Here is a 28,000-nt window from a genome sequence, read left to right as displayed (position 1 = left end):
TTTTGTGGTGTAGGGAATTGAACCCAGGACCTCAGCATGTGTTCTAACACTCAGCTACACCCCAGCCCTAGTACTGGATATGTGGCCAGAGGAAACAAAATCATTACATCAAAGTGATAAATGATACCTGTATGCCATGTTTACTGCAGCACTATTCAAAATAGCCAAGATACGAAATGAACACAGATGTTCATTGACAGGTGAATTAGAAAATTGTGGTATATATACACAATGAAATATTATTCAGTCATAAAAAGGGACAAAATCCTGTCATTTGTGACAACATGGAGAGAATTAGAGAACAATATGATAATGAAATACGAAAGCACAAAGAGATAAATAGCACTAGGAGAGGAGGAAAGGAGGATGGATAAAGAGGGTAGATAATGGGAATCAAAACACAGATAGTGGGAAGCAGTTTGGATGTTATGCAGCACAATTAAGCAACTACAGCTTACAACTTTTACATATTTCAAAATAACCAGAAGAGTTTGAATATTCTCAACACAGAGAAATGATAAATAGATAAAAATGCTAATTATGCTCACTTGATCATTACTTATTGTTTACATTTATTGAATTACAACACCATATTCCATAAGTAAAAACATTTCATGTCAACTGAAAAATATTAAATTTGAGGTTGTGTGTGTGTAAGTCAGAGGTAAAGTGCTTGCCTAGTATAGGTGAGACTCTGGCTTTGATTCCTGACAATGGAAGAAGGGAGAGGGAGGAATAAAGATATGGTCCTGTTTGCAGGACCAAGGAAAAGCACAATTAGAGAAGTCCTTCTCAGTGGAGATCTGAGAAAGAAGCCCAACATAAAAACGATTCAAGTGACTATATTCTCAATTCTCCCAAAGAATATAAATAGCAAGTACCATTCTAGAGGCACAGGACACACAACTTACCTGTTACATACAACAGAAGCTTTAATCTCTGAGGCTTAATTCTCATGTGGAACCCCAAATGCAATGGGCTAGACTGGAGTGCAAAGTGCAGAAACAGAAACGGACAGGAAGAAAGGCTATGGATTATGGTCATAAAGGGCTTGACTACAGCTTAAAGTCATTTCAAGTCATCAGTAAGGAAATAAAAGTGATCAAAGATATATTTCAGAAAGAACAAGCAAGCAGCACTTTGAAATAGGGCAGAACAAGACTCCCATAAAGAAGTCATAGATGTGATCTAGGTAAGAGCCTTCAATATACATTTGAAAGAGGGATATTGGGAAACCACACAGAATGGCAGGATTGGAACTAGAATGAAGATCAGATTCAGATGAAGGTTCAAGATAAAGATTTTATCTGCTAGTCATACACAGAAAGACTTGACACTAAGAAAATGAAGGAAATAGCCAAGGTAACATGCTCTTGGAGAGAAGATAGATAATTCCAGGATTGGGAGAATAATCTCTTCCAAAAGACAGGAGTTATTAACAACAGGAAAATAAACCATCTAGTCACTTAATATGTGCAATTCACTGTATGTACTATTTAATAAAATTGTTTTTAAAAATCCCATTTTTCATGTTCATGCTCTAAAAGGTAAGAAATTTCCAAGCCATTAAGAAAATAATTTTTCTAGGCATAGTGGCATACTCCTGTAATCCCAGTGGTTTGGGAGAATGAGGCAGGAGGATCCAGAGTTCAAAGCCTGCCTCAGCAATGGCAAGGCACTAAGCAACTCAGTGAGACACTGTCTCTAAATAAAATACAAAATAGGGCTGGAGATGTAGCTCAGTGGTCGAATGGTCCTAAGTTCAAGCACCCAAAAAAGAAAAGAGAAAATAATTTCTAAGAGTTCCCACATTGTCCCCCAGGAGAACCACATGTAACAAAGTAGTCTTATATACTTAACATAGTACAAACCATTAAGAGACAAAAGGGGTACCTAGTTTGGAAGTCTCCACTGAAGGAATAAAGACACTATTTATGCTCTGGAAGATTAAAGCATTTTTGTTCCTTGGGTCTTTGAGAACAATTTGAAATCATACTCTCCTAAAATTAGTTAAACTTCTCCTGGTAAAGAGATTTTTAGTATTTTATTTGGTTCCTAAAAATGTATACTAGGATCTATTATGTTTTTAGGAATGCACTTTTCCAATGTGATAGCTCAAACAATTCCTAAAAATGAAACAGACAAAGGAAGAGCCAAAGGGTAACTTTTTATATGAATTCAAACTCTCAAAATTCCTTCATATTTTTCCGGTTTATACTTTAAATTCTTAAAAGTAGATCATTGATAGGGGAAAAAAAGCAGAGATTACCCTTTGACAATTTTCACCATCTGGGGCTAAAGCATCAATTGTGGAGAGTTTTCCTGTGGAAGGAAAACATTAAGTAACCCTGAGACACCCAGGAGCACCCAAAGTCTCACAGAAGTCAAGGAAAGAAACAGTTAATACAACAGTCTTTGGGGTCTCCTGATGTAGCTCAGTGATAAGGCACTTGCCTAAAGCATGAGGTCCCAAGATTGATCCACAGCAGAGCCAAACAAACAAATAAACAAACAAACAAATCCCACCCACCCCAAACAAAAACAAAAACTAAAAAACTAAAAAGCCCTGGAACAGCTAAAGGACTCAACAGGCTGACCAGCTAAATTGTGTTTGAATTTATATTATTTTACCTAATTCTGTGCACTGCAGAAGTATTTTCACTTTACTTTTTCCAAATACGGGAACAACATTGCTGATTTACCCAGCATTAGCCTCTACCCACCAGGTTAGCCCCAAGAGCAATATAGTGAATCTCTTCCTTAGTAAGTATACTCTCTTACATTTTCATTTACCTGGTTGTACTTCACCAAGTACAAAACAGAAATTTAAAACCTAAACATGGTTGAAAATAAGGAAACTGAACTGTGCTTTTATCTGTACTACCATAAGAAGAAAACACAGCAAAGTCTCAATAGAAAAGTAAAGGAATGTACAATACCTTTTCCTGATTTAATTCACTCTAAGTATTATCCTTAGGAATGCTACATCAAGTACTAGTAACATTTAAGAATAGTGGCACCACTTTACAAAGAAAGCAGAAAATTCCAAATACCAGGCTTCATTTTCACTCTATCTTTCCCTCATGCATTCTGTAATTAATGCTAAATCAGCATACCAATGCAAACTGTTCTAGCAGGGAAAATTTCATAATTCATATACTTGACATTTTAAAACACTTAAAAGAGTTTATAGAATTGTGACATTCTATCAGAAGAGGTTAACCAGTTCAGTGTCCTACAAAGTATTACAGGCAGTGGAGGTTAAACCCTCCAAAGTGTTTTCCACCATGAAGTTTATTGCTGATTTCATGTACTCCACTTCTGTCAGGCATTTCTGATTTTAAATTAGCTGCTTGCCAATAATGAACCTTACAAATGCTGCAGTAATGGTTACATTAAAAACTCCATCTCCGCACATATTCAGAGTTTTTAAAAAGAATTTCCTTAAAGAAAGAATGTTCTGTTCCTTCCCTGATTTACCCAAAGATGAAAAAAAAGTTTGAGAAACACTCATCTAGAGAAAAAAGTTTGTAACTCTTGGAAGAATCTGGCAAACACTGCTTCCAACACTATAAACAACTGAACCTTTGTAAGGGTTTAGAACCATGCTAGATGACATGAGAGAAAAAAGAAAAACCTAACAATGCTAAAAATAACATGCACAAAATTATGTAAATTATATACTGTGTTTTGTGAGTGGGGAGCAACAAAGGGACAGGCAGAGAAAAAAAGGGAAGAGTATTTTAAATAAAGGGAGGAAGACACAGAGGCCAAAGGAATGCTGAAGGGACCAGCCTGGGTGGAAAGGAGGTGTCTTTGAAGAACTAGATGCAGGCACAGAGCTATGGCTCTGCCAAATTATGACAGGTCTTAAAAACATAAAAGGGTACATACATGTCAGTACATGTATACACCTACCCCTCCAAAGGAACAAAAACTGTGCTGCTTTACTGGAAAGACAACTTTTCTGTAACTTTAAAGTCATACACAGAAGGGTTTATATATTTAAAGCTAACAAAGAACTAGTTAAAAAATATTATGTCTAAGAAGACCAGGATGAGGAAAATTAAAGGAGACAGCTTAGTTCTATTCCAAGTTATACTATTAATATGGTGAATGACATAAGATCAGAATTGAAAAAGATCTCTCAGGTCATAGCTGATTGTATTCCCTAAGGGTTCTTCTATGAACTTAAGACAGTTGGAATGGTTCAAAGGGGCTGGGAAATGTAGCTCAGTGGTAGAGTACTTGGCCTGACATGCACAAAGCCCTGGATTCAGTCCCCAGCAGCCCCACCCACACACAGACACAAAAGCTTAATAACTTGTATAATATACTTTTGAGTACTACCAATTAGACTAAATATGATGGGAATAACCAACCCAGCATAAGGAAACAAATTCTCAATATACGGAATGGATGCATTCAAACAGAGAAAGGGGCGGGGGAATGGCAGGAGTCAAAACAAATAACAATGGAAGCTGCATTTCTAGATTTTCATTTATAAAGCAAATATAATGCCAGGAAGCACAACAAGTCCAGGGACATACACGGATGGGGACACAGACACACACACACACCAAAACAAACAAACAAACAAACAAAAAAAACCTGCAATAAAATGCTTCTTGTCCTCAAGATTATCCCTCAGAGAAAACACTGAAATTACCTCATAAGGTAAAAGTTAACTTTAATCTTTCACAAATCTTTATGAAATTAACTCAAAATCAGTTGTACTTTGAAATTATTCTAAGCATACATCTGAATATGCACACAGACCTGGGATTTGTTTTATAAATTTAATTAATAGTGAAAATATAGTGAGTACCAAATACCAAAATCACCTTCAAGCATAGAAACAACCAACTAACATCATCATCAATCAAACAAAAACTCCAGGATCTATCCATTAATTCTTTAACTCTCCTTTGGACAAGCCTCTCTATCCTTATTAGAAAGTTAAGTAGAATTAACTATTTCTACAGGGCTGGGCAGGAAGCCCCTTGAAAAGATACAGAAAAACTGAGGAGCACAAGCAAAAATGTGACAATCCAAAGAGAACTGGTGGAATTAACCAGCCTGAAGTGACAATGCAAGTCAGAGACCCCAAGGGTGAATACACAGAGTCTACATGAATCTATCAGAGCCAGATTGTTTGTGATGGGCTTAGGAGCATGGCTTTAAAGTCTGTACTTCACCCTTAACAAAGGAGTACAAAGACAAAGACCAGGACAAATTATGTGTAAAAATAAACAAAACAAAATCAACCAATTCAGGAAGATTTTTCCTAACTTTCTATAAATAAAAGGCTTTCTAGAATGACATTTACTACCTAAATCCATTAAAGATAGGAAATAAACATGCTTATACTTGAAAAATCTGCACAAAATCTAAAATGTTTTCTGAGAGATTAAAAAATAGGTAAGAAAGGAAGAATCAAGATTAGAAGGCCTTTACTAAATTCTTAAATATCTGAGATGTATTTGTTTTAGTTTTGCCTAAATAATGGAGAAAATGACAGTAAACTCTGCTGTCAGTCAAGATTACTAATTATATTACACAAATGAGTAGTAAGTATTGATTTTTATTCTACACAGTCATATTTTACATTATTTTTTACTCAGTAGAAAGTACTATCACTGCTGAAGAACTGAGGGATAAATAAGTTTTCCAGAGAGGAGAAATAAGCTCTCAAGTTTGGGATAACCTTACTTACTTATTTATTTTATTTATTTATTTTGCAGTGTTCGGGATTGAATCCAGGGACTCATGTATACTAGACAATAGTTATATGGCTGAGCTATACCCTGAGCCCACCAGTGTGATAAAAATTTTCACAAACACATTCTGTCTCATCTTAACTAAAACATATCATATAACGTTTTTGTTTTTAAACTGTACGGGACCACAACTATAAAAAATAATTAATATAGTAAAGTTGTGTGAGCTGCTGGGACGTAGAAGCCTGTTTGCTTCTATATGGCAAACTACCAAAAACTCCTACTCTACCAAAAACCTCCCACTTTCCTAATCCAGGAAGAATTAGAGGTTGTCAGGGGAAACCAGAAAACAGATAAGCACGCTTGTTAAATCAGTAACCTTAACAATATACATAATTTAAAGTCAAGAGGTCCTGCTCTGAGGTCTGAAACACAGGGACTCTCCACCAATCTCAAAGCATTGGTGGATTAACAGTTGCCAATTCCTTGTGAAATCAGAGCTCTTTTAAAATTTTATTCATTTGCAAGTTCAGAGCTGTGTTCAGGGTGAATGCTATGAATTTAGGAAAACTTACCTGATTGCAGAGTTCTGTGTCAGATCTCGTAACATGGGAACAGGAGAACATACTACTCTAAAGAATAACAAGAAAAGAACCATCCGTTTGTAAACTGTAACCTTTTAGATAACAGGAAGTAAAATGTTAATATGTTTATTAGGCTACAGAAGAGCAAATTAATTAAAATGAACAAACAAAAACACTATGACTATTTGTATCTTTAGAAAATGACCCTGTCTTCCTTGTTTATCATCTCCTAGACAAAAAATGATTATGAGCAAAAGTTTATCAGTTTCTAAAACAAAAACAAAACAAAAAACCCTACAAATCAGTAAAGAGAACAGATTAACTTAAAAAAAAAAAAAAGAAACGAAACACGTACCTCATAAATGAGAAAAATCAAATGATTAGCCATTTGATATTTAAACTCATTAGTAATCAGAGAAATGTGATTATAAATCACTGTCAATAAGCAGCCACCAGACTAACAAAAATTAAAATGTTACAATGTCCCAAGAATTTGCCAGGATCTGCAGAGCAATCTGATTTCTCACAAATGGCCACTGGGATTATAATATGATATAACCACTCTAAAAAACACTACATAGTTATCCAATAAAGATGAAGACACACATATTCTGTGCTCAGCAATTCCATTCCTGAATACAAACCTATATATTCCTATTCTCAAACTCTGATCTCAGTTTTTATTATTGTTGTTTAAAATTTTAAAAATTACTGAGAATCTCCAAGAGCTTTTGCTTATGTTCACTATATTATCAATATTTACCTACTGAAAATTAAAACTATTAATTGAAAAATTAAAACTAGTTTTTAAAAATTAAGACATTTTAAAGATAATGAAAAAATCTATTACATGTTAACATAAATAACATTTTAATGAAAAACAGCTACCTTTTACAGAGCAAAATAAAAATAAATGAGAAGAGTATCATTGTTTTACAGTTTTGAAAATCTCAGTATCTGGTTTAGTACTTGTAAGTCAGACTTTCTTTGCTTTTGGTTCTACCTCTTAAAATATCACACTACATTTATTTTCTGAAAAACTCCACTGTGCACTCAAAGAAAAAAATGAGTGAGAAAAACAAGTAATACCATACAATCTTAGTGTCACTATGAAAATAATTATAATCTTGTAGTGCCCTAATAGGTTTCAGGTACCCCAGAGTTCCCCGCACAATGTGCAGTCTACCATATGTTAAAGAGCTGGGCTTTGAATCCAAGCCTTTTCTAATCCAGCAGGTTTTACTTTGTGTTAAGTATTATTTTCTCACTATTACAAGAGAATAAAATGTTAGGACACAAGAAAAATGCTAACTAAACTTCCTTCCATTCACCTTAGTTATATACAAATGAATGCTTACTGATCTGGAAGAATGGCTTCTTCATCCAAAGAAAATTTTCCTTGAATCCCATGACAAAGTTCAGGTGGCACATCCACTGGCTGTGGAAAAAGCATTCCTAATTATATACCCAAATGAATAAAAAAATTAGGAAATAAGCAGATACTTGTATGTTTAAGTTCTTAGGACTATTATTCATAAAAACTCACTGGAGTATTATTTATAAGAGTCAAAAAAGGTAGAAATAACCCAAGGATCCATCAACAGACAAACGGGCATATACATATAAATGGAAATGAGACATATAAATGGAAATGGAAAATAACTCAGCTATACAAAAGAATGGAATTTTGCAATGTACTACAACATGGATGAACCTTAAAAATATAATCGGTGAAATAAGCCAGACACAAAGGACAAATATTGTATAATTCCACTTACATGAGATACAAAGAATAGGCAAATTCAGGGACAGAAAGAAGTTATAGGAGATGGGGGAAAGGAGACAGAGTTTAATTCCTGCAAAACTGCCATATGGGTGTGTGAAAGTTTCTGGATCTGGAGATGAAGTGATGTTGATGACATAATACCATAAATATAGTTAATGTCACATAATTTTAAACTAAAATATGGTTAAAATGGTAAATTTCATGGTATGTACATTTTAGTACATACCAGTGGTATACCATACCTCAGTGGAACCTGTCTGATACAGCTCTGAAATGAAGTCATGGAGTGGGTGATGTTTCCCCACAAACAAAACATCACCTCCAAGGCTGTTCCTTTTATCTAAGGGGAAAGTTAGAAAAGAGTAAGATGACGTATTAAGCAATTATATTTACTAGACCCATTTTTGTGAGCACACAACAACAGCATCTAAATTTTAAAAACAATTCTAGTATAAAGTTTATGACAAATAATTTTAAAGTGACAAACCTAAATGCGTGATGTGTCTCTACGGAAGAAAAAAATATTTTGACAATGTTTTCAAAGATCAGTAACAGAAAACGATATCACTGAAAGGTAACTGAATACATTATAAGATAATTGGCAAGGTTTTCTTAATCATAAAGAACTCAATTTCTTAATATAAGGAAATACAAACTGTATCATCTGAGGATAAAGATTATTCTAAAGATACCTGATGGAGAAATTGTTTCTAACAGACTTTTATTGTACTGGTATTAAACATACATTTTTCAATAGAGCTAAGCTTTACAATTTCTCCATTTAAATACTTTCTACTGTATTAATTCCAAAAAATGCCACTTTTATGCAAAATAATATTTCAAGTTAGCACTCTAAGGGCAAATGCTTGTTTCCCCCTAATCTTTCAAGCAAGGTTATTATTTCGGAGGCCATGGAGGGAGAAGACAGAGGAAATGAGTAATACCTTCCTACCAGACAAAAGTATTATTTTGAGTGCATGTCATATAACAACCAAAATGTCAAAGGATATTCTTGAAGTATCACTTTTTAATACATTTAACAAAGACTTCTAAGTTAATAAATGTTACTTAAATACTACTTCATTTAGAGATGATAGATTAAGAAAATTAATATCTGCTATATAAAGTAAAATCAGTGATTTATGCTCACTTATAAGAAATATGACAAATGGGGGGTTTAATGTTATAAGAAAATGTGAAGTCTGTATTTCACAGGCTCAAAATTGACCAAATGGCAGTAAAAATCTTACTTTCTTCCGGAGTGAGGTCTGGGTATACCTCTTCTAGGGCAGCTCGAAGCCTTCGCTCATCCACGAATGGCAACAGAGCAACACCTGAGGAAATGAACAAACCATCCTAGCTATTAGGATAACCTAATTCCAACTTATTGATCCAAATAAATGATTTCATCTAGTACATACTAGTGGTATACCTTCTTGATATAAAGACATTCTGGAACTGAACTCTATTTTCTCTGTCATTTTGCCAAACTCAGATGCAACAATTTTATATGTAGCAGGGGAAAAAAACATTTTCCGTATTTCTCATACTTAAAATGGCTCATATAGAAAATCATGGTTTTTGAATCTTTGTGGTGATATGATTTTTATTTTTTATTTATTTATTTGGCGGTAGGGACTGAGGATTGAACCCTGGGGCACTCTACCACTGAGCTATACCCCAAACCTGTTTATTTTTTGAGACAGTTGGTCAGGCTGACCTCAAACTTGCAATCCTTTGGCATCAGCCACCCCTGGAATTACAGGCATGTGCCACCATGCCTGGCATATGATACCCACAGAAAAACCCTTAAGGAATTGTTCATGAAGAAATGGTCAACTAGACACTAAACTCTTGCCTTGCTCTCTAAGATGCCCTCAGACAATCCACCTAATCATTGTAGGGCTTGAGTTTTTTATTTATTTATTTATTTATTTATTTTTAATTTATTTTTTTAATCTTTATTACACCCGCTATAAAATGAGATCATTCAATTAAAATATTCAAAAGTTCTATTCAACTACACCATAAGAAAGGCATCTTCCAGTCCAAACTTCTATAGTATTAAGTTTATGCTTTTTAAAGCCTAATTAATTAATTCATGTACAAAAATCTTTAGACACATCCTTAAATAACTTGAGGTGGAAAACAGAACAGAGGCTGTTCAGTTAGGGGCTGAAAATGGTTCCCTAGAGTATGACAGAATTAAGGGCAATGCTTTATTTGAATCTATATGCATAATTTTCAGCAAAACATACCACTAATAAATTATCTATTACCAGTAAAATTTTAAAAAGTCATTGAAACATATGTATGTTCTCCTATTATGGATCAAAAAATAGTATTTTGGCTAAATAAAAGTTTAAGGTAAAGAGCAAAAACAAATATTAAACAGAACCAAACAATTTTGAAACTATTGCCATTCAAAACTGCTGCATTTGAAAATTATGAAGAATAAAAATGTTTCCCTAAATTGTCATTATTAAGTTACTCTCCTTATATACATACATATACACATATGTACATACATATATACACATACACACACACAGACACACACACACACATGGTGGTTAGTTTTGGGGGGCAGTATGAAAGATTTGAACCCAGGGCCTCACAAGTGCTCTACCACTGAGCTACATCCTAGCCCATTAGCTACCATATTTTCAAAGAAAACATTTAATTTTACTATCTAGTAAGGAGAAATTTTAAAGTTATAAAGAAACTTAATTCTACTATGAATTCTAAAGAGACTAAAAAATTATTTCAAAAATATTAATATCAAGGGCTGGGCTATGGCTCAGTGGTAGTACACTCGTCTGGCATGTGTGAGGCCCTGGATTCAATTCTCAACACCACACAAAAATAAATAAGTAAATAAAAAAAGATATTGTGTTTATCTACAACTAAAAAAAATAATTAAAAAAAATATTAATATCAGAGGGCTGGGGATGTGTCTCAGTGGTAAAAAGCTTGCCTAGCCTGCATGAGGCCCTGGGTTCAATCTCCAACACTGCAATAACAACAATAAGAGTAATAATAATCTGAGTAAGGCTATTTCAATTACTGCTAACCCACAGAAAAACCCTTAAGGAATTGTTCAAGCTTTATTTGGTAACACTTAAGATAAATGCATGAATGAGAAACAACATTACAGAACTTTTATTTTCTATCCATTAGACTTAGAATCTTAAAAAACAAAAAATTACCTGCAGGATTTTACTACAACAAGGCTTCCTTACAATATTTACTTCAGAAGCTAATCAGAAAGCAACCTATAGTGCCACTTCGAGCAATAAAGTTTAAAAGCAACACATCAACCCTAATGGCCAGGTAGAAAGGAACATCTTACTTCCAGGTGTGATATCAACAGTGCTTGAGAGCATGCTGAGAGTAAAATGAGAACAGCAGCTACTGTTCTCTGAGTTCTATGTTACATGCATTACCTCACCTAATCCTCCCAATCACCCAGAGACTGCCCAGATAGTGGGTATGCTCAGATAAACACAGTCACTTCAAAAGTGAGATCTAGAGTCATACCCTCTGATCAAATTACTTAAGTTTTCTTTTCTGTTCCTATATCTACCAATCAAATATATAACAATCAAAACACCTATATCAAACTAAATAAACTTTACAAATAACAATATTGCTATTAAATTACAACATTGATAAGTATACACAGTCTAAAATTTGAAAAAGTACAAAGATATATTTTATCTTATTTATTTATTTATTTTGGTCTTTTTCAGTACTGGGGATTGAACCCAGAGATGCTTTACCACTAAGCTCCACCCCAAGCCCCTTTTATTTTGAGACAGGGTCTCACTAAGTTAGTGAAACTGGTCATTCCTACAAAATCTGTTAATAAAAAGAACAACAACAAAAAAAAAATAGGTAAAGTAATAACTAATGTCAAGTATTTAAATAAAATAAAAATTTCTAGTATATTTTAAAAAAATTTCCATGCAGTATAAGGAAACTCTGAAAGGACACTACCATGTTTCTTTCTCTGTTAATCTCAAAAGGTAATAATGAACTACTCATAAAATGTAACAAATGTTATTGATTAATCATAAAGGAGACAACAGATGTAACTACTAACCTATTCCAATTCAATTTGTTTATTGGAATTTATTATTAAAATTACTATTAACACCTGGGCATTGTAACCCCAGCGACTCAACAGGCTGAGGAAGGAGGATTGCCAAGTTTAAAGGAAGCCTCAGCAAATTAGTGAGACCCTGTCTCAAAAGTAAAAATAAAAATAAAAAGGGATGGGTGTGTGTGTGTGTATCAATGGTAAAGCACCCCTGGATTCAAACCCCAATACCAAAAATAAAATAAAGTACTATTAATCATTTGCTAATTATAAATGATGGACAAAAATATCATTTTTTTCATATGTAATTCTGAAAACATCTTTTCAAGAATTCTTTCATCCCGTAAGTCATGATTGCTCAGTTTTACCAAAAAGCTTTAACAAAAAGAAATAATGTCTAAATGTTACCTTGCCATGCATATTTCTTCCCATTCAAATCAATAGCAAAATCTTCAGGATAGAAGTCAATTATACTAGAATCCTACATCAGGGAGAAAAAAATAAAGAATCAAAACAAAAGCCTCACACTTCTATTACAAAGAATTTGATATAACTTTTGTTCAAATTTTCAGGCCTGATAAGGAAATGAGATACACCCCCTTTTAAAAATGTAAAAATATGAGGTCATCAATCCCAAGTGCAGTAAAACAAATTTAACAATTTTACTAAAAAGATGAAGAGAAAGGAATTTTAGAACTGTCAGGCAGGCAGGCAGTGAAGGGTTTATTTCCTACTTCCTATGGTTCTCACTTTTTCTAGCTAATACACAAAACAAGTTCAGAGGTGATTTCAGGTAAGCCAGATTTTAAGCTTCCAGAAGCCATCATACAGTGCTGAAACAACAACAATAAAAATCTTACAGGTAGGCTGAGGATCACCCAATTTTATTTACTAGATAGGATACTTATTTATAAGGAAAACAGGGAAATAATATGTTGGGGGGAAATATATGTAGTGAAAAATACACAGAAGAACTCAATACTTGAGTTTCTGCGAAGTTTTTTTTTAACTACAAGATGCAAAAGTAACTGCAACTAATGTTAATTAAAAACATGATAAAAACCCAGTTATAGGGATGAAAATGCAGCTCAGTGGTAAAGCATCTACCTAGTACGAATGAGACCTTGGGTTCAATTCCCAGTATTGTGGGTGTGGGGGAGCAGGGGAAGGAAAAAACCAACACACTGAAAATACCAAGACTCACAGGATCACTCATGAGTTTCCGCCAAGATGGAGGTAGAAAATTACCACTTGCAGCAGGAAAAACTCCCATAAGTTGTTCCAAGGGTTTAAACTGTGAGAGAGAGAAAATAAGGGGGAAAAAGTTGAAACCTCAAATTATTACCTAATCCAAAATTTATTTTATTGATTCTAATTAGTCAGGCTTACCGGTTTAGTGCCCTTCTCAAAATCAGAAGGCATGTCTGCAATACCTTCAAAGTCTGAAGCAAATGGGGCATAATGGAATGGATAATACCACTTCCAGGAAGCACAGCCCTATAATCATTAAAAACAAATAAAAATTAAAAACCCATGTTAATGATAGATATAGTAAAAAAAAATTAAGACTGTTCGCCTATAATATTCTATTTATAAAACACTTGACTTCTAGGGTATACATTCCACATATTAATTTTTTCTCATTAATCCCAAAATTTGTTTTGATTAAATCTGAACTTTCTGCTTCATACCAGTGGCTCTCCGACTTAAAAAATACTGCAAAGCATCTTCAATAATCAGCACCTAACACCAAACTTTATATTCACAAACACAATTTGGTGAAGATTTTCATCCTGAATATATATTTGGTGACATTTCTTTCCAATTTTAGAGCTGTCAACACAAACTAGAAACAAGAGCAGTTGTAGCTGACATTTACTGAGTTGTAGGTAGCTAGGGAAATCATTGGAACACTGGTTCAGAGTAAAACAGCCAAATTTCATTTTACAACTCACTATTATGTTTTAATGTGATAATTTTCTTGTAACTACAAAAATCAGTAAACACACCAAGAAGAAAACAAAAGCAAGTTATATACATAGGAAAGAGATGCCTTTTGACATGTCTTTTGACTCATCCTTAGAGTAACAAATATTCAAAGAGAATATTTCACATTTGATGCTTGGTCCACTCTTGTTACTTTCTACTTATAAACAAACTTCATCTAGGGCTGGGGATGTGGCTCAAGCGGTAACGCGCTTGCCTGGCATGTGCGGGGCGCTGGGTTCGATCCTCAGCACCACATAAAATAAAGATGTTGTGTCCACTGAAAACTGAAAAATAAATATTAAAAAAAAAAATCTCTCTCTCTTTCTCTTCTCTCTCTCTTTAAAAAAACAAAACAAAACCAACTTCATCTATTCCCAGGTCACACCAAACTTTACTTGATTGACTCTCTGAGTGTGAAACCAGATAATTACCAGTGTACATCAGTATGTCAATCTACTCTCTTACCAATCTGATATCTCAATTATTAAAGGTTTAAGTAAGATACAGATCAGTTCAATTAGAATTCACTTCATATAATATCATTATCATATTATGGAAGAAATAGTATCATTCAAATTCCTTTCAAACTCTAACGGGTATTTTCCAGGCTTTATCCTTTGTTCAGTCATTTAGTAACTGTCAACTAATAACTCAGTTACTTTTAAATTGTCAGTTAAAAACTCTATTTAATCACCTTAAAGACAAAGTATGTTAACCACATTACTTGATGATAAATATCTTTTACCACAACAAAACCTAATTGCTTATATAAACCCAAGTAGTTTTGAAGTCTTTACAAACAAATATTATTTATGGTAATAAATTTCTGAATAGAAAGCTTAGAAAAATGAGTCTGGATATTATTTCAGGATATTCAGTATTATACATTATTATAGAAATCACTACCTTTCTAAAATGATTAACTAGACATACATAGGAAAAAAATTTTCTTTTGGTACCTGGTAATAATATCGAAGAACCCAGCAAAGTCCCTCAACGTAAGACTGTACAACTTTACGACGGAATTTCTCATCAGCTGCATCAACATCAAACTTGTTCTTGTAGTACCGCTGCTTCCAACCAGCTTCCCATAACCTAAAAACCAAGGAAAGCCTGTTTATATTGAATTAATACACTTTTTGATAATAGATTGTGTCTACTGATTTATATCCCAAATCAACTTATATTTAATACCCAGGGAAAACGTGGAAGAGTTAAACAGTAATGTGAATATAGATTCATATAACTTCTAAAAAAGTCCTTTTGCACAGAATTTATCAACTTAAAGACAGTCAAACAATAAAATCCAAAACACTAATTTGGTAAAAACCATTATAACACTACATTTTAAAAAAGAGAGAGAGGCAGAAACCATGTGTTAAGTACACTCAGAACATCTGTTTGCTCAATTTTAATAATGCTTTACAGGGTTTTTTGTGGAACAACTCTAAAACTACATCTTAAGATTCAAATACTTAAACATATTTTATGTAGTTCAAGTTCTTCAGTTTGTTAAAACATATTTAAACTACGCAAGTAAAACTACTTTTAAGAAGGTATTCTTTAATGTAAAAAATAGTTTATGAAATATCCTAGGTACCAGGCAGAAATTATGTGTATACCTGTTCTCTCTATCCTTGCTTGAGACTCATCCCTCTTTCAGCTAAGAGTTGTTGATGGCTTAAAGGAAGGAGATAGATATATATAGAGAGATACACATTCTACATCTCCATATATCTATACACACACAATGTATGATCTGGTAAAACCTAAAAGCAGGTTTATTTATCCATTAATTATCATTTTTCACTGAAAAGACAATGTGAAGAACCACATTTTCACCCAAAACATGTTTTTAAGTACCCATTTTTCATTCTCTAAAATATTTTAACATTTTATTTAAGGAACATGAAGAAGCAAAAGAACACTTTAAAAAGCCAGGACAGATCAAGAACAACAAGATGATTCTCTATTAAGGACTGTTTTCCACATGTGCCAGACTGCACATGTTAATCGCAGTCATGTTTCAGAATACCATAATAATTTTAATCCCCCTCCCACACAAAGGAGTCATAGAAAATAATTATGAGTAATAGCCTCTATCCATAATGTAGATTTATCACTGTTTTATAAGAAAATGTTCATGAAATAAATTCTAAGAGCTCAAAGCACTTCTTGGTAGAAGCATCTTTACCCTGATTATCCTTAGAACTAGGATTAAAAAATAAAATATTAAACAAATCAAGTTACCTATTAAACTAGCATTGATCATGATGGCTACAAGTAAATTTAAAAAAGCAAAACAAACACAAAAATGCTCTAAGAGGGAAATGCAGAGTTAAAGAAGTGAACAGCAATAAAGAGCAGGTAAATGTTAGATTACATGCCTCCATGGATCTGACATCAAAGGATATGAGAAAAATGCAGAATTATACATGATCCTTGTTAAGTTATAAACATTAACATGAACCACAAACTTTCACATCCCATAAAAGCAAGATTTGTGGGCCACTACTGTCCTATTTACTTTTGAAAAATATTCTCCTAAATTCTAAATGAGCTACAATTTTTTAGATTGTTGGCCTTTTGTTATTGTTTTTTGTGGTTCTGGGGACCAAAATCAAGGTTTATGCATGGTAGGGAAGTACTCTGCCATTAAGCTACATCATCAGGGCCTAAAATATTGGTGTTTTGCACCTAGGGCCCAGGGACCAAATTGGACTTAATTATATTAAAGGCTGTTAATCTTATTACATATTAGTCCCAAACTTTTGGATCAATTAAAGAATCATTTTTCTATGATAAATTTTAAGTATACAACTAACACGAAAACTCCTGACATGACCAAGTTTGTTGTTTTTTTAAAAAAATATTTATGCCTTAGAACAGATTTTGCACATTTCACTTTAAGAAAGAACCTCTTCAACTGAAAGATTAATACAAATTATACTGCTGCCCAAATGTAACTAAACTTTCTAGGTTAAGCAGCTTGAAAATTTAATCTACAAATAGTAACATTCAGATCACACCATCAGAGCTAAACACCTCATGTCTAGCAGATCTAGTGCCTGGTCTCAGAGGGGAAAGTGGCTTGGAAGATGAAAACCTGCACGCATACTAATCTAGATACTTGGGTTTAACAGCTATAGCTTACACATCTCACTGGAATTTACTGACTATTCTAACTCTCCACATTAATTACTGGTGGATAAAAAGATCACAGACAAGCATCTGAAGGCACTACTGCTCTAAGCTAAATAAAGTTAATTAGACCACATCTATTTCCGCAATTTGCTAACAAAGTGCTACCAAAAAATGGCTTCACCTGACGTTATCCTCTGGCTCAGGTTCACTGTCACTGTCTTCTGCTTTTCGCTTAATTCCTCCTATCGGAGATGGGGAGCCATCAGATGTGAAACTTGTATTAGGAGATACTGAAGGACTCTGCAGACAATTGTGACATTACAGAACAAGGATTTCATTATTCATTTTACATAAGAAGGTACATCTAACTACCACTACCTTTAAGTGATTAAATAGATCGGGAAAATATATTTAGAAAGTACAGAGACTTATCTGACCCATTCCACTCCTCCTCAAAAAAAAAAAAAAAAAAAANGGGGGGGGGGGGGGGGGGGGGGGGGGGGGGGGGGGGGGGGGGGGGGGGGGGAACGTGCTTTTAGCCAGTTTTATTGCAATAATCATGAACAAAAGCTTAGCAAAAAGATTTGAAAACTTACAATTACAGAAAAGCTCATGAAAGTTGGAGCCAAGGAAGATACGGTTGCTGAAGAGATGAGCACCACTAAAAAGAAGCCAAATACTTTGTACAGTGACAACAGGAAAGATATGTTGAGTTCATGTTAAGAATTGGCCAGAACTCACTCATCTTAGGCTCAAGCACATAAAAGTAAAAGTTCATTTAAAAGATTTTGCTTTGAGAAGACACTGTAAGGACATGCTGCTTGCCCAGGGCCACCTTGGAAGGTGTTGCCCCAGAATTCCTTTCACCATGTTCAGCTGAACATTCACATGCCTCTGCAGCTATGGTACAATGGACCCCAGGTACTGTATCTACTGGCAGCAGAACTTGAAATCCACTATCCTAGTACAAACTGATACTTAACTGGATATAAACTCCATCTTTATATAACAAAAAATAGCATATTTTCAAGAAAAGAAAATAAAAAGTTGTCTACCATTTAATGCTAAATCTCTGTTGCTGTCCCTCTACCAATAAATGTATTCTTTTCTAAACATACCAAATACAAATTCATTCTAAAAACTTTCTTTTTAAAATAGTTTTTGCAATCAGACAAATTCTATTAAGATAGCCTCAGATATAATAAAACCAGAATTCAGAATGCAAAATTTAAAACCACAAATATGAGAAAACAGAAGCTATTTAATAAATTAACAATGTTGACCATCAACAGACCAAATATTTACCACCAACAGACCAACTCCTACAGCTAAGGATAAATAAAGCAGCAAAAACTCCAAAACTTAAAGGCTCCTTTTAAATGAACTGATAATTTGGCTCATGATTTCCTTAAGTTAAGACCATAACTTAAGGTTATGAAAAGACTCCAAAAATTCCATATCTCTTCTATATAGGAATAATTATGTCAAGGGGGGTTAAGACAGGATCCCAATTACCATTTTCCCAGAATGGGGAAAATGGTAATTAGTCCTACGGAGCCCGAATATAGGAAGGAATCTTTATCAAAGCAATCAGCTGGCAAAGTCTAAAGTTACCTGCCTCCCTTAAGAAATATTAAGAAAAAAGCATCCTTTCTAATAGGCATGTGAGAATACCAGTCATTCTCAGTTTTACTCTGTGGGGACTGTAATCTTATAATCTTGAATGACAGACATTAGCTTTTTATGTTCAACTCAGCTATCTCTTTATAACCACTTTTCCTGACCCTCCACATCCCACTGTTAATGGAACAAAAGAATAAAAATCAAATAGAACAACAAATACAACAGAAACTCAGGCTGCTTCTCTCAGAACAGGCAAAAATCTTACTTCTCAAATTCCAAATCTAATATCTTCTAAGTGTGAATTCACGTGAATACAATTTGAATAAGTCCCCGATATAGCAAAGTTCCACATAAAGTGACTCTACTTTGTATACAACCAGAGACATAAAAAATTGTGCTCTATTTGTGCAATATGAATTGTAATGCATTCGGCTGTCATATATAACAAAACAAAATTTAAAAAAAAAAAAATTCCACATAAAAGTTGCCCTGTAAAGATACCTGAGAATCAGCACTTGTATCATAACAAAATCATGCATACAACACAGAACCTTCCATATTCTTTCTTCCCCTGTTGTTGGTTCTTAGTTCAGTCTGTTCCCTATCCCTACTGCTGCCACACACAGTGCTCTAAGCTTTGGTTACTGGCACTACAATAGGAAGCTGACAGGAGAAAACAGCTTTTTGGGGTATGTTGATTTATTTCTGTGTTTTGGATTACAAAATTCAAGCAAGGAGGGATGCCACGAGGCAAATTCATGCAGTTCTTAAAGTTTACATACAAGGAGTAACCAGAGTTTGGATAGTGAGTGCTACCTTAAAGTATTTATTAAGAACAATTCCATCCCTGAATTAGAGAGCAAAGGTTTAGGCAGTTGGAATATCTGTTTTTGATAGCCTAAGAAATACTACATTGCCAAATGCCCATAATTGATCCCTAGGAGAAAATAGGAAAGGAAATATTGGAGCAAAACTTGCCCTCCTTTCTTGATCCATCTGTGAGGCATCTGGATGTCACAGTCATGCTTCTAGCACCATCCACTCCACAGTTCTTGGGTAGAGAAAAGCAACTGTGGACACTCAGCTATCTAAATTCACATGTATGGACTATCCCACATACTTCTCTTTCACATCATTTAGATATTCTCATATTGATAAAAATGAATTTAATAATTAAAACTTCCTCAAGGCAAAAAAAACTATAAAACAAAACAATTCTAGGCCATGTAACAGAATTCACACACACACAACTAGCTGTAAGAGGAATCTCATGTTCATCACTTTAATGCCACATAAAAGTAAGCCACTTACAGAATTATTCTGCATCCTCATTTCATAGGCTGCTTGTCTTGGATTACTGGCTACTTGAGAACCTGGTGAATTTCTTGAACCCAAGGCATGAGGGGTTAGAATTCCACTAGGAGTGAAAGCTGGTTGATCTCTCTTAACATAAATGGAAATAAATGTAGAAATGAAATTACAAAATCACAGGTGACAGGAAGAAAAGGACAACAGAAGCAATTCTCATGGTAACCACTTAACAATTAAAATGCACTAAAAGACTAAATAGATTTCCATTAACATACATTGCCTATACTTTGACTAGATGGTTACTTATACTTTAAACAACAATTTGTAATACTTAACACATCTGTCACTGTTCTGACACACAGAATTGACTAGTCTCATTATGCCAATCTACTGTTTTGTTTACAATGTTAGAATCTAACATTCAAGACATGATTTCAGGCAAAGAAAATAATATAACAACAAAGTTCAAAAAGTAAAGTTTGAGTTATACTTAAGAACTATTAATTCACCTTGCTATAACTTAACTCTATTTTCAACTAATTAGAGCTATTACAGCTGTAATGATAAAGAATACTGAAAGAAAATAATATCAAGTAGAAATCAAATGTCCCTCCCAATATTAATGATTTTGAAACTAAATATAATAAACAACTCAACTTTTCTCCCTTCGAGTTTCCTGAAATTGTTCAATTTTAATACAACATAATAATAAAAGGCAGTTCTAAACACTACAATTTTGAAAATCTAGTTGAAAAGACAAGAAAAAGAAGAGCTAAAGAAGTTAAATGACTTAAAAAATTATGCAATTAAGTAAGAAAACAAGTATCACCGGGAGAAAGCAGCACAGATAAAAGAAAGGACTGTAGTACTAGGAGCAAAACTAACAAGTAAGGCCTTGAGGAAAACATAAGATGTGGTTAAAGGGATCCATTTGGAGGCACCAAATGAAGGTAACACTCTTTAGTCAGCAGATACATGGTATATTTAGAAGACAGTAAGAAGTAAACGGAATGCCTACAACTGGACCAGATTATAGTGTTCTCTGAATGCCCAACTAAGAGCTGATTCTTAGGGATTGGGAGTCAGTGGTGATTTCCAAATAGGGAAACAACAAAGCTTAGAGCAGCATGTTCTTGGAAAATTTGCCTGACAAAGAGGTAGGAATAAAAAGAGTCTGTAGTGACTTTCAAAAGGATATAAAGAGAATTGACTGTTTTTATTACAAAAACAATGTCTGATTATTGTAAACAATTCTAATAGCCAAATGTCACTTGCCTCCCTCCTACCTGTCACATATATCCCCTGACTTATTGTATCCTCTGACTCCAGAATTTAGAAAAATTGACATGGGTATTCTTTTTCCATGTAAAAAGGCAGCTGATTGGACATTTATGTTTCTGACCAACTCCTAGTAGCTATGGAAAAAAGTTACTGTAATGAACATTTTTCTCACAGAGTATAAATTTATGCTATTGCCAACCTCATAAAATTAAAACTCACCTTCATTCTCTTTCTTTTTTCCTTCTGACGTCTTCTAAAACTGTCCTAAAAGTATAAAATCCACATATTCTGTCAAATAATTACACAAAATGTGAGAGTTAAACATTACCAGGAATGATTGCGTAGACCATTTAAATTTTAAAGGAAGACCCCAACAATCTAGGTATAAGATTAAATTAGGCAATGGACTACATGTTCAAAGTGCTGTTTATCAGAACTTTAGATGAGCAGAAAGACTGAATTTAGGTCATTGTTTTTCTTAATTTTCTTTAAATACTTTTGACATTTCAGAAAACTGCAAAAGCCATGACAAAGACCCTTGGTTTTACCTTAGATGTAACAGGTTGTCAATAAGGAGGAAACCCATATAGCAAGAAAACAAAAATTCTTAAGTTTTAGCTGAGTGTAGTTAATAAATAATTGTTTTTTAAAAAAAATCCTACAAGACAATAAGAGACAGTTACATTATTAAAGGCTTGGCAGTTTCTAAATCCATAGCATGAATGGCACAATACAGAAAAAAGAGAAATGGGACTCAATGCAAACACTAACACCTAGCTTCCAAAAAATCAATACAATGTAAGAAAAAGGGAAATTCAGATGTATACACTTTTACTCTGGGGCAACTGAATCCACAGAGAGGTCCAGTTCACAATGATTCTTTCCCTCCACTCATTTTTAAAGTGCAGCCATGATTTCAACTGGACAAGATTTGGGGTTAATCTTGCTTCCCACTAACTCTGGGAAAGTCAGTACAAAGGTCATACATGCCAACACTAAAGGTTCCCTGAGTACCAAAGGACTGAAATTACAGCTAAAGTGGGCATGGCTGCTGTTGTGGCCTAAAACAGGGACCCGCAGGTACTGTACTAATGGCTACCCTAATTTGCTGAAACTTCCAAGTCAGTCCTGTCAACTGCAATATAATACTTCAATGAGATGTGAAATCGCTGCTGTCAGGATAGGGGTAAACAGTGGACTTTAAAAAGTCTGCTTTTCTGAAATGGAGCCTAGGTAGGTGACTGACTACCTTAAAACCTCCTATGATGTGGAAACCACCAATATCTTTAATCAAGCTTCTGCCCCCATCTTCAATGAAACTTCTCTTATCTAGGTAACCAAGGATTCATTTGCAGATTGGGAAACCCATCAGTAAGTTTTCAGTCCTTAACTTACCATGACTCTTTCCTCTTTGAATCATACTCTTCCCTTGGCTTCCTGCACACTATATTCACTTGGTTTTCCTTCTCCTCTCTTGCTTTCTGCCTGTACTCAATGCCCCAATCTGTTGATGCTGGTGTTGCTCTGAGCCCAGTACTTGGACCTCTCCATGGCTCTCCTCTCAAGAGGGTAATCACCTGTCTCCTGGCTTTAAATACCATCTATCTCCTGATGATTCTCCAATCAAAGGACCTCTCCCCACGCAACATCTCATCTGGATATCTGAACACAGAATCCCCAGTCCCACCTCTGCACCTCCCACAGACTTTCTCATGAGGATTGCTCAGTACATTTTTTAGCTGCTTGGGCAAAATGCCTTAGAATCATTCTTAATACCACAACTTCTCTCACATCCTGCATTTAGTCCATTAGCAAACCCCTCTGGTTCTATTTTCAAAATATGTTCAGAATCCAACAACCCTTTATCTCTACTATCATCATCTGGGTTCTCCTGGATAACTGGACATGGGGAAAAAAGCCTCTGCTGCACTCTTTCTACCTTTGTCTCCACACAGTTAGGAGTGATCCTTTTATAATGTGTCAGATCTTCTCACTTTGCTACTCAAAACTATCCAGTAATATACAATAAAATTTCAAATCTTTATAATGACCTCTAAGGTCCTACCAGATATGGCCCTCCATCATCTTTCTAATCTCATCTGTATTACCCTCCATTTGCTTCCTCTGCTTCTTGCTATCCTGTTAATGTTCTGGGTGTGCACTTGCTGCAGAGCCTTGGCACTAGTTATTCTGTTTGAAGTGCCATTCCTTCAAACATCTGTGTGTCATACTCCCTCTTGAATATCCTCCAGGTTTTTATCCAAAGTCATCTGCCAGTGAGGCTTTCCCTGGGTAGCTTTTCTAGAAGTGCAATCTCCCCATTGCCACCTTTCCAGATGCTTCCTCACCTGCTTCACCTTCAAAGCATTTATCACTAACATATTACAAGGTTTATTTGGTTCCTGTGTTAACTGTCCATTCGCCAAAGAATAATGTAAGTTTCACAAGGGCAGGAATTTTTGTTTGTTTGTTGCTATATCATCACCACTCAGAACACTGGCAGATGGCTAACACTTAACAAATGTTTCTGAATAATAAATAACCAACATTTTTAAGATAAAAGGCAACCATTAAAACTCATAATATCGGGGCTGGGATTGTGGCTCAGCGGTAGAGTGCTCGCCTAGCACGGGTAGGACCCAGGTTCGATCCTCAGCACCACATAAAAATAAAGGCATCGTGTTGTGTCCATCTACACTAAAAATAAATAAATATTTTTTTTAAAAACTCATAATATAAAAAGCACTATATCTCTGACCTAACTGGTCTTTTTTGTTGGGACTGGGGACAGTACTTATGCATGCTAAAGAAATGCTATACTACTGAGCTATATCTTCAGCACCTTTATTTTATTTTGAGACAGGGTCTTGCTAAATTGTCCAGACTGGCCTCGAACTTGTGATCCATCTGCCTCAGTCTCTCAAACAGCTGGGATTATGGGAGTGTGCCACCAGGCTTGGCCTAACTGCTCAGTTTTAGTAACAAATATTGACACATTCCTTTTCTACCATCTGTTCTGCTGGTTTGTTAAATATTTATTTCTAAGAGTGTCAGTTACACACAAACAGAACAGCAGACTACCAGTGTGGACCTTATTGATCTTTAATTGTTTTTTTGTATTAAGAGCTCCTTCAGAAACCAAGTCAAAAGCCACAGACCACTTCCCAGAAAAGCGCACACACTCACAAGCTCTCATACTGAATTTCTAAGGGTGTTAGAACCATGATGAGGAACATCATATGACTTAAGGGACACCAAAAAAGAAGTTTTAAAACTTCCTGTCCTCTAAGTCAGTTGGAAACCATACTAACTAAATATGAAACAGTGCTGAAATCCCATACTTCCCCTTCTAATGCCAAGTCATCATCAATATTTAATGGTACAGAGACTGCTAAAGCCACATAAAGCCAGCTGTGTGAGCCATTGCTCCTCTAACATGCAGTTTTTATACAAGTAGAACACAGAATGTATAGTTTCTGATAAGCATAAATGGCAACAGGTCAAATGAAAACACTGTAATTTTTTGAAAACTTAATTTTAAACAGTGGCTTCAGTGATATTTGATACTCCTAAAACTACTTCTATACTTTGAATTTTATATGTGAAAATTCTTGCCATCACAGAAAAAATATTGCCAAAGTCTTCACAGCTTTTGACAAGAATGCTTACAGTCAACAGTGTTACATAGAATGATGTTCAAAGTTCTAAAAATAAGAGGCCACTAGACTATAATACGCAAAGTTGAAGAAAACAAAAAATCTTGTCAGAGTTAATGACATGCTTCAATCTGTTAGATCATGAAGCAATGGAACATTATTATGTTGTTATTTGCTAAAAATAGCCATATGACTTCTTATAAAATCGGTCAGTGAAAAAATTTCCTTCACTGTGCTCATTTTGCCCACTATTGACTTTCTTTACTATCCCAATAACTCTCTGACCCACTCTGCCTCCAGGATGCTGTCCTTCCACTTTTACCAGCTCTCCAGGGCCTCCCAATCCCTGGCCATGGGCTTGTTGCCTGACCATTTCACTCTGACCCCTTAGGCAGCACCAATGGCTTCTCCTCTGGATTTCCTACCATCTCTCAAGAACTGACTCCTTTTTCCTTAAATGTCCATGCTTCTTGAGACTTTTGTTGGAGGCACTTTCACTTCATACAAGCTCCCAAGAAATTTCCTACTAAAGACTCAAGTTCCTCCCATGAACTAAGAATTCTCAAATCTCTTTTCAATACATTTTTCCTTTCAGAAATCTGTTGCCCCTCAAAAGCAAGTATCTCAAAAACGAAATTCAATCCCCGCTTTGTCCCTGCACCCCTAGTGCTCACTATCTCAATGAGTGGCACAAGCAAACCCCTAACTCTCTAAGCATTTACCCATCCTATATACAATTTCAACTGCTTTGTTATTTTATTTCCTTCCTTTATGTTTAAATTTTTTACTTAAGAGCTGTATCCCTCCACAGATTCTAAAATTCTTCTAGCCCTCTGCCCTAGCTGATACAATCTAACCCAGACAGATCCCTACATTCTATTCCTAGAATACAAGTTATTAGGTCTTGACCTGTCTTAGAGAGCATAAGTATTCCCTACCCTATAAAACATGGCAGTCACTAGCTCAACACCAGCATTATTCAAGGCTTGGACTCCTAATTCCATGTTTTACTGTTTAGAGAGGCATTTGGATTCATATCCTAATTAAGATTATGAGGAGAGAAAAAAAATCAATATTTTACTCAAATGATGTGCAATACATAGTTCCACATAGCAAGCATCACAGCCTTTACGACATAATCAAAGCACTGACAGCTTATGATTACATTAGGGTTGTTGCACTATAATAATGTAACAACGTGCTAAAAAATGTTAAAAGTACAATAACAGGATTATCACAGCCTATTAGATACAGGAGCAATTTTAGCTACCACAATAGAAACACTTTACCTCATCATCCTTTCTCTTTTTAAAAATGCTATCCTCAACTTCACCAACTGCTAACATGATCATCTGTACTCTCTGCAGATTGACATAACCACTTTCTGTAAGGTAACCCTGTAAGTGATAAAATACATGTAAAAATGATCTTCTTAAAAAAGCAAATACTTCTATTTGAAATTATTCAAGAGTGAAACTTACCCCAGTTTTGTGTACCACATTTTTGTATATGTTAACCAAACGGTCAATTGCACCTTCCCTGCCACCAGGAGACAAACATTATGCATTAGGACCAGCAGGCTATGTAAAGTTAAGAGGACTAAAACAGTGGTTTGGGATTTAAAAACACACAAAAAACACTTACCTAATCTCTAAGGATGGCAAATGAGGAAGGAAGTCGTTTCCCACAAAGAAGCACATAAAGACCCAATCATCAATGCTCCTCTCCACATCAAATGTGAATGGTAGGCTGGCCATGGTAAGTTCCCTTTCCAAATACTATAACCAAAAAGCAACGGCTGCCATTAAAGCTATCAAAAGGTTTTAGGAACTCCAGTTTCAATGACTACTGATACAAACCTCACGAAGAACATTCAGCCGCAGGAAGATGAACTCTCCTTCAGCACATGGGAGACTATCTGCAAGCTCATCGTGCTATAAGAATGGGAGTAGAGAGTAAAAAAGTTTAATCCAAATTCTGCATTTTTTTCCCAGCCAAGGAAATTTTAAGGCTTTTTGAAAGCAAGATCATTTTAATATGACAGGTACAAATTTTTTTTCACCAATTATTTAAAAATAAAAATTACCCATAAACAATCTCACCTACACCAGAGGTCAGCAACTATTTTCTGTAAAGAACCAGAGTGTAAATATTCTAGCTTGGGGGTGAGGGACTCATACAATCTCTGCTATGTACTCTTTCATGTTTTATTATAGTTTTACAACCCTTTAAAACTGTAAAAACCATTCTTAGCTCCTGGACCAAATCTGGATAACTGTAGTTTACCAATCCCTGATCTACATCCAAACAATATTAATACTCTGATGTAAACACCTCTACTCCTTTCTCTGTGAAATGTGTGCCTAGATACGCATATGCCACCTTTATTCTACTGCATCTCTGAAATCACACTGTATATATCTGCCTTTATTCACTTTTCCTCCATGCCATATTCTTAAACAGAAATCCAATTAAAGAGAACTGGCTATAAGCAAGTGAACCTAAAATACACAGAAACTGTGAATAATTTAGAAATATCAAGAAGTTTAATATATTTAATTTATAGTTACTTTTAAAAGGAGTAATCATTTGAAACAAGAAACTTCTACAAAGTACATGTAATGTATCTTATTATCTATTAGAACTTACCTCACTTAGATATAGGGTATATTAGAAAATGAGTGTCTGCATGCTTTTGAATGTGGGTTTAAGTGTTTAAAAGTGTGGCCAGGCACAGCGGCACACATCCCAGTGGTTCAAAAGGCTAAGGCAGGAGGATTTCAAGTTCAAGGTCAGCCTCAGCA

General features: G+C 34.8%; 1 protein-coding gene across 4 annotated transcripts in view; it reads right to left on the bottom strand.

Annotated features, from left to right (window-relative positions):
- Xrn2 (5'-3' exoribonuclease 2) overlaps window positions 1–28,000 on the bottom strand; it is a 75,249-nt gene that overhangs the window by 21,002 nt on the left and 26,247 nt on the right. For 3 of the 4 annotated variants that reach the window (XM_015483435.2, XM_048811383.1, XM_048811384.1), the window contains 15 exons: window positions 27,056–27,130; window positions 26,841–26,974; window positions 26,678–26,735; window positions 26,486–26,593; window positions 21,760–21,804; window positions 20,260–20,391; window positions 17,507–17,625; window positions 15,141–15,276; window positions 13,582–13,689; window positions 13,397–13,486; window positions 12,601–12,673; window positions 9,341–9,424; window positions 8,333–8,430; window positions 7,663–7,742; window positions 6,296–6,352 (listed from right to left, as the gene is read on the bottom strand). In XM_015483435.2, the coding sequence (XP_015338921.1) occupies window positions 6,296–6,352; window positions 7,663–7,742; window positions 8,333–8,430; window positions 9,341–9,424; window positions 12,601–12,673; window positions 13,397–13,486; window positions 13,582–13,689; window positions 15,141–15,276; window positions 17,507–17,625; window positions 20,260–20,391; window positions 21,760–21,804; window positions 26,486–26,593; window positions 26,678–26,735; window positions 26,841–26,974; window positions 27,056–27,130 (1,397 nt within the window). The remainder of the gene's footprint in view (window positions 1–6,295; window positions 6,353–7,662; window positions 7,743–8,332; window positions 8,431–9,340; window positions 9,425–12,600; window positions 12,674–13,396; window positions 13,487–13,581; window positions 13,690–15,140; window positions 15,277–17,506; window positions 17,626–20,259; window positions 20,392–21,759; window positions 21,805–26,485; window positions 26,594–26,677; window positions 26,736–26,840; window positions 26,975–27,055; window positions 27,131–28,000) is intronic. The other variant, XM_015483446.2, reaches the window with a different exon arrangement.

Source organism: Marmota marmota, unplaced genomic scaffold (assembly GCF_001458135.2).
Source record: "Marmota marmota marmota unplaced genomic scaffold, marMar, whole genome shotgun sequence".
NCBI classification, from domain to species: domain Eukaryota; kingdom Metazoa; phylum Chordata; class Mammalia; order Rodentia; family Sciuridae; genus Marmota; species Marmota marmota.
Note: the sequence above shows the minus strand (reverse complement) of the source record. Positions and strands in the feature narration are given on the sequence as shown.